This window comes from Tarenaya hassleriana, unplaced genomic scaffold (genome assembly GCF_000463585.1).
Source record: "Tarenaya hassleriana unplaced genomic scaffold, ASM46358v1 Cleome49, whole genome shotgun sequence".
In the NCBI taxonomy this organism is placed as follows: Eukaryota; Viridiplantae; Streptophyta; class Magnoliopsida; order Brassicales; family Cleomaceae; genus Tarenaya; species Tarenaya hassleriana.
In genome coordinates, this window is record NW_010967605.1 from 358986 (window position 1) to 369457 (window position 10472).

Here is a 10472-nt window from a genome sequence, read left to right on the forward strand (position 1 = left end):
AACACGAGGACCGGTTGCTAAATCTAAATCTAATCGAGACTAAATCAAAGCAAGCAAGTAGAAGTGATGGTGGAAGTATATGGAAAGAATAGAAAATAAGGAAGCAAAGCAATAAGAATGTGTAAACTAGCAATCTAAGATGACCGTGGGTGTCGGGACCGTATTTGCGTGTATGGGTATATGCTAAGCATGCGAGAATCACGATATTGAATTTGTATTCGGGAATCGTCAAGTAATAAAGATAGAGAAATCACCTCCCGGCATATAACTCACTATCTAAAGTTCTCTAAATCCATATCCCTATGTGATTTATCAAACTAGATGCATGAAGAACACCATCATCAATCTTAGATCGATCAAACCATATTCCTATGTGAATAATACGATCTATTCTATCGATTTTGATCTGAAACTAAACCCATATTCCTATGTAGTTCATAATCTGAAATAATTGGCCAAGGGGTCAGCAAACACCAATCGAATAAAGCACAAATCGATAAAACCGAAACAAATCCAAATCGCAACCAAGTTAGGGTTCAAACATACCCAAAACACAAACGAATCCCTAACCCACAGCCGTGGATGTACTCACGGTTCATGGAAAAACACTGAGCAAAACTAGAAACAGAAAGAAAAGAGGGAGAAGAGAGACTCATGTCGACAGCAAGCGATCTTCACGTTCCAACTCTCCTTCTTCTTCCCGGAATCCCGTAAAACTCTTATTTCTCTCACCAAAGCTCTCCAAAGTCTGTATAAAGTCTGTCTCAAGGTTGTATGCTCCTCTTGGACGTCTGAAGGCATGTTTTATAGACCCTAGGCGGCGCTCCCAAAGTCCTTCTCCCACCAGAATTAGGAAAACTCGAATTAGGTCTTTTTCCGGGTTTTGACTCGGACCGAGTCAAGTTCTGACTCGGCCGAGTCAAGTCGAACTTTTGATCTTCACGATTTCGCTCATAACTTTCTGCTCCGGTGTCGGATTTACGCGATTTTGGTGTCTACGCGAAGCTCTTGAAGTCCTTTTTCCAATGGTAGAAGTTTCGTGCGATTTGGACTTCTGTGGAGAAAGTTATCGACGTTGCAACATGAGTACCTCATCCGGACATCTCCTTTAACGCTCCAAATAGTTCCTTTTCGGTTCCAATCACCTCCGAAACCTGTAACTCTGCAAAACTAGAGCACAACCGGGTTTTGTGTCCTAATACGCCTAGAATTCCTATAAATGCACATGATCCTCGTCTAAATCCTATAGAAACGTCCAGGAAATATAGAGAGAATTAGGAGTTATCAGGCACCACCAATCATACACCATCACGTTGATTGTTTTCAGACACGATATGATATATCTATAATACGTTCATGGGACTATATACACAGTGATTTGAGATCCATCAAAATATCTTTGTCCGAAATGCAATTTGGATAGTTCAACCAGTAAAAGGAGGATGCAAAACATCTGTTTCGTCCCGAGTTCGAACCTCAAGTTAGGAAGAGAACGTATAATACAAATCACATGACTGGTTCCTATTCCCTAGATTAGTCTGGGCTTTAACCCAGAATGCCGGATTATAAAAAAAAAACGGAAAAAGTGGAAATATTTTTCTGTTTTAGTTCAACTCTTGAGTTATCGAGAAGTATGACGCAAAAGAAAAAATGAGACGATACTAGTTCTATGGTTTTAATCCGATCTAGACAATGTCTCAATACTATGTAAAACTAATAAATATTGCTCTCTTTTCCGATGTGGGACTCATAAAAGCTCTCCTCTTATCCACCTCTCAAACAGAACAGATGATTCTTTTGGTTTATAATCTGCAGTGTGAGCTCCTCCCTGTAGAAACTCTCAAGAACATTACATATTGTGCATCAAACCAAATAAAAGGAATCAGAAAAAAAAAAGTTTTTGGAGAAAGAGAGACTTGCTTTGATCGTGGCAAATGTCATCTTATTCGCGTACGTTCTCGTATATCTATTTTTCACAATACAATCGATGTAAAAAAGAACATAAATCTCAGATATATGATCGAAACCCGAGTTAATTTATTGATAAAAACGAAAGAATGGAGTGAAAAGATTCTTGTCTTCTTACCCGGCAATCTGGTTATCTATCAACCACGGTCGCCAGTCGTTGATAATGGAATAGTTCAAAGCTCTTATCCATGCTTGCGTCCCAAGAAAAGGCACCACATAATCATGATCACCACTGTTCCAAAACTCATATAACACTTGCGTTTGTTTCTTGAGAAAGAAGCAATCTCAGAAAAGGAATGATACAGAGAGAGAATACCTGTAGATCAGCGACCGAAAGCCTTTAGCACTGTTGATGGCGTGATACTGGAAACTCGAAGGTATGTCTTTCGAGTACGGTACCTTATCTGTGTTGCACCGAGACCACAGCCCTATACTTGCCTGAATTGCAGATCAATGTTCATGTTAATCAATCACTAAACTCGTTTATGAATCGATAAGCAAAGATCTTTAAATGGAATTTACCTTTCTGACATGTAAGGCTCTTCGGACATTTTCATCGTTTGCCCAAAAGGATGACAGGAGAAATTTGTAAAGCTGAGCATAAACCACATCGGGAGAGAGCAAGTAATTTCAGCAGTTAGAGGTGTCAATTGGTCCAACCCATTTGGATCAAAAGAATTGGGTCGATCCATTAAATCCGTATAAACCCATTTAACCCATTTACATACTATTCATACACGTGTATAGTTATAAATACGTACACACAAATAAACTAGATAGACGTTTTCGGTATTCGACTCTATAAAAATATATACCATTTAACCTATGGATTTAATGGAACAAAACTCATTTAACCCATTTAAAACAGTTAAGCAAATGAGTTAAGTCGTTTGGGTTTATAATTGGATCAGACTCAGCCGAGCCGCTTAACCCGACCCATTTTGACATCTCTAGTTTCAGTTACATTTGGTTTTTGATTTGGATACTAATCGAAAACCGACCTTTGAATATATGTAATTCACCGAGAGATTCAGTATCATATATAGTTAACTTCAAAAATGGAGAAGAATAGGTGGAGAGGAAAAATTACATAGCAGCCAAACCATGGTAATGACAGTGTAGGGTTCAGAGTTTCTCCGAGGATCCTTCCTCCACTGAATTTGATGATATGTTGCCTCGTTGAATCTGATCCACAATCCGGTAATAATATATGCAACGTATTTAACCCCGACACCGACTGATAAAAGTGAAGAGAAACGTTAGATGACTCATCGAAACATGAAACAATCCGCATCGGAGAATCTAACTTAACCTTTGTTGTTAGATGGTTCAAGATCTAAGCATGGTAGCGGGTGAAGACATTTTGAAGTGAAGAGGAGCTGGAATTTTCTGGAATAGACAGGTGTTGAAGAGCAGTTGAGAGTGGTTATGCATTGTACAAGTGTCAAAGAACAGGTAAGAGTGGTTATGAATTGTACATGTGGGGTTGTTGTGTTTCAGATTTTTTGAAACTCCTGCACTAACCTTTTAGATTTTTGATGTTGTATTTAAGTGGTTCTACATCTTGATTTTTTTGGATATATGGAAAAGGAGAAGTTCCAGATTTGATCCTCTGTTCTTGTTCTAAGAATAGAGTGTTGGTGTTTAGGTTTCTGTTAATGTTCAAGCTAAGAGGGTTTTGAAAACACTCTCCAAAGAACTTTGACAGAGCTTCAACCTTTTCATAAGCTCGAAGATCTTTCGAGCATTGTGAGTTGTCGGGATCAACATTAAAGTATTCCCCTCCACAGTTTCTCTCGAGTGACTGACACTTAAAAAACCAAAATGAATAATGCCAGAAACTTCTGGAAACGAGGAGGAAGACAATGGAAAGATTGGATATACCTTGTACAGCTCGTCGGAAATAAGCCCCATTCCGTGAGCAAACGGAATACGAGAATTTGTATCAGAATTTTCGTCTGTTGCGGGGTTTCCAAGAACGTATCCCTATCAGCGTTTAGACAACGATCTTCTGCCGTCATTGGCAATACATATAGGGATAAGAAGATATGTATATACACACAAACCTGAAGATTTATAGGAGGAGTGACACCATTTTCGTTTCCTACATTGTGAATTGAAGTTGAAGGAAACATCAGATGAAGGGCATTGATCAGAAAAGCTCAAAACATAGAAGAAAAAAGAAAAGCGACACGGCTTGATACCGATGTGGATATGATGAACGAGAGCAGGTACGATAATTCCAGAGTATGAATCTCCCCCGACGTAAAAGGGATTTGAGAGGAATTCAGGATGATCCATCAACCACTATAAAGACATGAAAAAGACGATTCTTTCATCGAAACCAAGAGGTCGGTGGAAGGAATTACATATTTATTATTACCTTCCTAAGGAATTGATCAACCTGATGAACTTGTATGGTATCCCCAGCTCGAGAAGAAGACGGTTTCCTCGCGTATGAAAAACCAGAACCCACAGGGGAATCCACAAATATTATGCTCGCGGCCTGGAAAAAGCGATCATCAAATTCATAACCCACGAGGAGTTTATAAGCAAAGAACACAATGACCATAAAAAATCTTCAAGAACTGAAATCTGTGAAATTACAAAAAAAAGAAAGAAAAGAAAAAGTTTACCACCTTTGTCCAAGAATACGAAGTCGAAACCAAAGTGGGTAAACTCCCATTGTACTCTTCAACTCTGAAAGTAAGAGGACCTGTGGACTTAAACCTTAAATAGAAACCCAGTTCCAGAAAGCTCAGACAAGAACTTCGGATCAGAAGGATGGTTTCAGTTCTTGACAGTACCGATTTCATAAAAGAGGGCAGAAGCAGAACTGCAAACTGGTCCACCGGTCAACCATATCATAAGAGGATCCTCCTTCGGATTTGTCTGAGACTTGACAAAGTAATAGAAGAGCTGTGCATCGTCGAACTCGCCCACGCCGACATAACTTTGTCATCCAGTCACACAAAAAAAAAAGATGACTTGGTTTCTTCATCAGAATTTTAACAGTTTGATAGTGGAATATATATAGGGTACCCAGTTTCGAGCTCAAAGGGAAGAGGACCCTCAAATCCTGGAAGGAATTTGATCGAAGAACGAGAAACTGCGAAGAGGATCGTGTAATGATACGCCAAAAGGACAACATGCGACTTTGCCATTCTTGTCCTCCTCCTTCAGACCTGGTTCTGTAAGTCAACTACTCGGAAACATATGTATATAAATAGTAATAAACAAGATGAAAGATGAAAAGCGTGGTAAAGTAAAATAAGGCGGAAATAGATATAGATCATCGAGTGAAATATATATATAAGTGATGATTCGGAAATAATAATATAAGAATTTATTTAATCTAAATGGAAGAGGTACATAGAACGAGCCAAGAATCCTACCACGTGGATATTATTAAATGGCTAATCTATGGATTACTAAAAAACTTTTACAAGAATCTGAATTCAGATTTGTTACACTAAGAAAACAACATAATCTAATTCCTACCCTTTGAGATTTTGGTTCTGTATTTGGCCGGTTTGGTTCATAAACGGTTTATTTGGTTTAATAAAATTTGTATTAAATTAGTAGTCTATGTTATTCGGTTGAATGCTGCAGAATATGGAGCGTAGGAAAACTTCTTCAGGGAAGTAGAGAACAGACACACGAGGAAATCTGAATGATCAGAATCAGAAAAAAAAAATAGATCAGAATTTATTAGGGATGTAAAACGAGCCGCGGATCGCGAGTTGGCTCACAAGACGACCTATATTTTTTCGAGCCGTGCTCAAAATATTTGAGCTAAAAAAAATCGGGCTAAACGAGCCAACCCGTCACGAGCCGGGTTTGTGTTGAACCAGCTCGTCACGAGTCGGACTGACTCGCGGACTAGAAATTTTTTTAAAAAAATGTTAAATATTTTATATATTTTAAAATATTTTTATATACAAATTATATTTTTATTACGTATTTAGTTTGTTTTTTATTAAACTTTTATTTGACTCGCAAACCGTCTTGTTTGGTTCGCGTAGCTCACGGGTTAAAGACATATGGAGTGGGTTGATATATTTTTGGCTCGCTAAAAAACGAGTTGGATTAGATTAAAATTTTTTCAGATCGAAACAGAGTTGGGCTGGGTTAGGAAATCCTTCGAAATCCTTGGAAATCCTTGAAAATTTTTTCAGATCGCCAGTATTAGATCCCTAGAATTTATCAACAGAAATCCTTGGAAATCTCCGTTGATACCATGAAGTTTTCTGAATTTGGGATCAAAACATATTGAAAAACACAATCTGTTAATGCTAGGAATTCCTTATTCCTCAGATCTGTTTTGAATACAACGTAGTGTGATTCAATATACGCACACGATATTATTTACAATATGAAAAAAGGGAACCTGTATAATCTGTTTGAGCTGTTCGATTACCAGAGCAAGTTTTCAGCCACACCAGATGATCCGAGAACCATTGAGAGCGTCGGAAGTGATCAACCAGCAAACCGGAGAAGGCGCACGGCCGTATCACAGCTGACCAGGGACATCGAAGAAACAGATGATGTCGTGTTTCAGCGGCGGAGTCGCATAGCGGGCGTGAAGCAGATGCATTTAGCCCACACGAGAAAAGGTGATCTCTCGTGGGTAATCTGTTCCTCGCTGCGAGTCAAGTCAAGAAGGAGTGCTTCGGGACCGAGTGAGTGAACCAAATAACCTTGTGCCAAGGGACCCGAGGGGGCAAAGTCTGGTGGTAAAGAGGAATTCGAGTGGACCTCCGACCAGTAGTAGGAGTCCCCTCTGGATGCAACACTCGCCAATGGGCATGACAACAGCTCACTGGTGGACAGATTCCATAGCAGAGGAGAGAGTTCGATTTTACAGCAATTTGCAGTAAAAGCAAAATTTTATTCTTATTTTTTGTCACAAAAGGGTTTTGGATGAGATTCTTCCGACCAAACACACTTGACTTCCAGTGGAACTGAAGTCTCTGATGAACTGAAAACCAAAAAGACAACAGTTTTAGGGTCGAGATTCTCACAAGAATTCTCCATCAATCCATCTCTTGAACATAACGCCGCATTCATCAGGCCTGTAATCCGCTGTATGCCCTCCTCCCTGCAACCCGAAAAAAACCCGTTACCGTTACCAAAAAAACGATAAAACAATCAATCTATCGATGGAGGAGAGGGGAATGTAGTCTTGCTTTGATGGTGGCAAACGTCATCTTGTTCGAGTAAGTCCTCGTATACCTGTCGAATACGATCAGTGAGTCTCGAAACCGATATAAAAAACTGGATTTGGAGTTATATATGATACCCTGCGATCTGATCATTGATCATCCAAGGCCTCCAACGATCAACAATGGGAAAGTTCAGATCTCTTATCCATGCTTCCGTCGCCATGAACGGTACCATGAGATCATGATCACCACTGTTCCAATAACGAAGTGAATACAAATATGAGGACGGTGATGATGACGACGATGATGATGAGAGATCTTACCTGTAGATCAGAGACCGGAAGCCTTGACGACTGTTGTTCAGATGGTACGGGACGGAGCTGGCAACGTCGTACGTATACGGAATGTTCACGGTATTGCAACGCTTCCATTTTCCGATACCCTAAACCCGGGAAAAATCGTTAAGGTGCAAAAGAATTGAATTTTAACGTATGTATCGATATTTTCTTTACGATACAATGTCCTGTACCTTCTTCACATGAAGTGCTCTCCGTACGTTTTCGTCGTTTGCCCAGAATGCGGACAGGAAATATCGGTAGGTCTAAGCATAGACACCGCAATGTTCGAGTGAGAAACCAAAAACTCTTACCTCGAATTCAATAGAAAACGAGATTGACTAAAAAAAGCATTACGTACAAAGCAGCTCGGGGGTGGGAGGGACGACTCGTTGGCCCGAGACTCCTTCAATTCTCTTCTTCCGTCGGGTCGGGTCGGCATGACATAATCTACTTCACAATTTGGTAATAAAATTTGCTCCGTGTATATATCCGAAACACACTGATCAAAACAGGGGGTAAAAATCGACAGAGAAGTTAGTTCGTGGAACCTCATGAGTGGTTTCATGACATAATTTAGGATGGTCGACTCGGATACTAGTAAATGAAATTGTTACCAATATACATTCATGTACAACGAACGTCAAAAACAAAAGCCGAGTGGTCATGAGGAATTTCTACCGTGTCATAAGCTCGTAGACCATTCAAGCATTCCGCATTGCTCGGGTGCATGTTGAAGTAGTCGTTTCCGCAACTTCTTTGAAGCGACTACAGGAAAAAAACGTGATGGAAAAACGAGCCCGATGAAAGCATGTAGTTCACTGAATTCCGCAAGATTTAGTACCTCGTAGAGTTCGTCGGAAATAAGTCCCATCCCGTGAGCAAACGGGATTCGGTGATTATAATCAAAATTATCATCTGTCAGCGGGTTTCCGAGCAGATAACCCTGGCAAAGAGAAACCTCATCAGAAAGATTTTGTTCGAATCGATGAGTAAATTCTTATATGAGATATAGAATAACAAACTTGGCTATACAGACCTGGAGATTTATGAGAGGTGTAATGCCTTTTCCATTTCCTGTTTTCATGATTCAATACAAGATTAAGATCAACGAAAAAAACGAGACAAAGATACCGAAATGGCGAAAAATAAATGAATGAAAGATGGTAAAATACCGCGCGAAATCTGTTGAACAACTCCTGGAACGACCTTACCAGAGTACGAATCTCCGCCGACGTAAAACGGATTCGAGACGAATTCCAGGTGATCCGTCAGCCACTGCAAAATTCTCGGACAACGACACTAAAAATGACGCCAAAGCTTAACGGATCATCAAAAACGTTAATTAGACGATATCTACACCACAACCTTCCTAAGAAATTGGTCGATTTGGCGCATTTGTTTCGTGTCGCTCGACTCAAATGCCCGCGTAGTTCTCGCGTAGGAATACCCCGAGCCGGCGGGCGAGTCCAAATATATTATGCTCGCGACCTGAGATTCGGTCACCGGTACGTTTATGGGGAATTATGAAGGGTTAGCGTATTATATATTGGACCGTACATATAAATCAATGAATCAATCAATATGGTATGTAACCTTAGTCCATGAAAAGGAGGTTTTCACCAATGTGGGCACACTCCCATTGTACTCTTCACCCTTGAAAGCTAGAGGACCTAATTAAACCAACTTAAGAGTGATTAGAATCACTAATCAAACTCCTAATCACTTGTGATTAAGCAAAGAAACACGCATAGATCCATCTTGCTTTTCCACTAGTCACCCAAAATTAGTGATTCGTCGAGTTTCTGAACCTGAAAACCCTAATCAAGACATTAAAAGATGTCGCTTTTATGCAACATCGTACCATTTTCGAAGAGCATGCCACAGATGGAGCTGCAGGCTGGCCCACCGGTTAACCAAATCATGAGAGGATCGTCTTGTGGGTTCCTCTCGGATTTGATAAAGTAGTAGAAGAGCTGAACATCATCAGATTCGCCAACACCCACGTACCTGAATCGATCGATGGAACACGTAATTAGCACGTTAATCACGTGCTGATTAAGTAAAGAAACGGCTTAATCACCACCACCATCATCGTCATCGTTACCCGGTCTCGAGCTCGAAAGGAAGAGGGCCATCGAAGCCAGGGAGATGCTTCACGACAGAACCGGAAACAACAAGAACATGAAATAAGATCACGAACAGACAGCAACGCCACTGTCTTCCCATTTCTCCTGTCGCTTCAAAGAGAGAGAAACCGAGGAGATGCTTATTAATATTACTATTATGAATAAACGAAATAAAAATAGAAAGAAACTTTGAAAATCGGAAGTGATTTTGACTGACACGTGAAGTCCGGTAAAGGACTTTTCCATCATAATGATCTCGTCCACGTGTATTCGTCGAGCTCTCCCATTCTGGCTCGCACTCGGACCGTTGGATATTTGGATTTTCAATTAAAATATCAATATATTTAGGAAGTATAATTTAAACTTATAAATATATATATTTTTATTAAATAAATAATTTATATCATTTTTTATTAAATTGATATCAATAAATAATAGGATAAAAAAAACCTGCATCACCGAGTTAGGTTAGACTAATAAATAAGTTCTAGAATTCAACCAATTATTATTTAGTTATTATGCATCTTTACAAAAGAAATTAAAAATTAGAGAATACAATTAATTCATATTTAACAACATATAATTAGAGAATACAATAAATTTTATTTTAAATAATCATATTTTATTAAATTGTTTTTATAATTTAATCTTAAATTATTCATTTTTATCCTAATTTCTTTATAATTACGTTCTCAGTTTATCTATACTATTACTATTTTATAAATAAATAAATATCATTTAAAATAAAAGTAATTTTTATTAAAAGTAATTATATTTTATTTTATCATTTTGAATTATTCATTTCATTATAAAAGTTTTCATTTAATTCTGTAAAAACAATTATAACAGATCAAAATTTAAAAACGCCACCGAGG

General features: G+C 38.8%; 2 protein-coding genes across 2 annotated transcripts; both read right to left on the reverse strand.

Annotated features, from left to right (window-relative positions):
* Positions 1 to 1481: 1481 nt before the first annotated feature.
* LOC104825788 (serine carboxypeptidase-like 18) lies at positions 1482 to 5147 on the reverse strand. The gene is made up of 13 exons (XM_010558175.1): positions 5011 to 5147; positions 4776 to 4921; positions 4608 to 4684; positions 4352 to 4474; positions 4173 to 4275; positions 4035 to 4072; positions 3853 to 3954; positions 3059 to 3205; positions 2491 to 2562; positions 2285 to 2406; positions 2087 to 2200; positions 1921 to 1966; positions 1482 to 1828 (listed from the first exon to the last, which is right to left on the reverse strand). Exons 1-13 carry the CDS (start codon positions 5130 to 5132, stop codon positions 1748 to 1750), a joined length of 1293 nt encoding a protein of 430 aa, XP_010556477.1. The 5' UTR covers positions 5133 to 5147; the 3' UTR covers positions 1482 to 1747.
* Positions 5148 to 6255: 1108 nt separating this feature from the next.
* Positions 6256 to 9752, reverse strand: LOC104825790 (serine carboxypeptidase-like 19). Its single transcript, XM_010558177.1, has 14 exons — positions 9576 to 9752; positions 9333 to 9478; positions 9065 to 9141; positions 8837 to 8959; positions 8644 to 8746; positions 8508 to 8545; positions 8313 to 8414; positions 8150 to 8236; positions 7830 to 7970; positions 7663 to 7734; positions 7457 to 7575; positions 7271 to 7384; positions 7158 to 7203; positions 6256 to 7069 (listed from the first exon to the last, which is right to left on the reverse strand). Exons 1-14 carry the CDS (start codon positions 9695 to 9697, stop codon positions 6989 to 6991), a joined length of 1371 nt encoding a protein of 456 aa, XP_010556479.1. The 5' UTR covers positions 9698 to 9752; the 3' UTR covers positions 6256 to 6988.
* Positions 9753 to 10472: the final 720 nt, after the last annotated feature.

Coding starts and splice junctions, on each gene's coding strand:
- LOC104825788 (XM_010558175.1), bottom strand. CDS start 5,132: ATGGCAAAGTCGCATGTTGTCCTTTTGGCGTATCATTACACGATCCTC. Junction 4,685..4,775: donor TGCCCTCTTTTATGAAATCG/GTACTGTCAAGA, acceptor TTAAGTCCACAG/GTCCTCTTACTTTCAGAGTT. Junction 4,276..4,351: donor TTGATCAATTCCTTAGGAAG/GTAATAATAAAT, acceptor ATGTCTTTATAG/TGGTTGATGGATCATCCTGA.
- LOC104825790 (XM_010558177.1), bottom strand. CDS start 9,697: ATGGGAAGACAGTGGCGTTGCTGTCTGTTCGTGATCTTATTTCATGTT. Junction 9,142..9,332: donor TGGCATGCTCTTCGAAAATG/GTACGATGTTGC, acceptor TGGTTTAATTAG/GTCCTCTAGCTTTCAAGGGT. Junction 7,576..7,662: donor GAGCACTTCATGTGAAGAAG/GTACAGGACATT, acceptor TCCCGGGTTTAG/GGTATCGGAAAATGGAAGCG.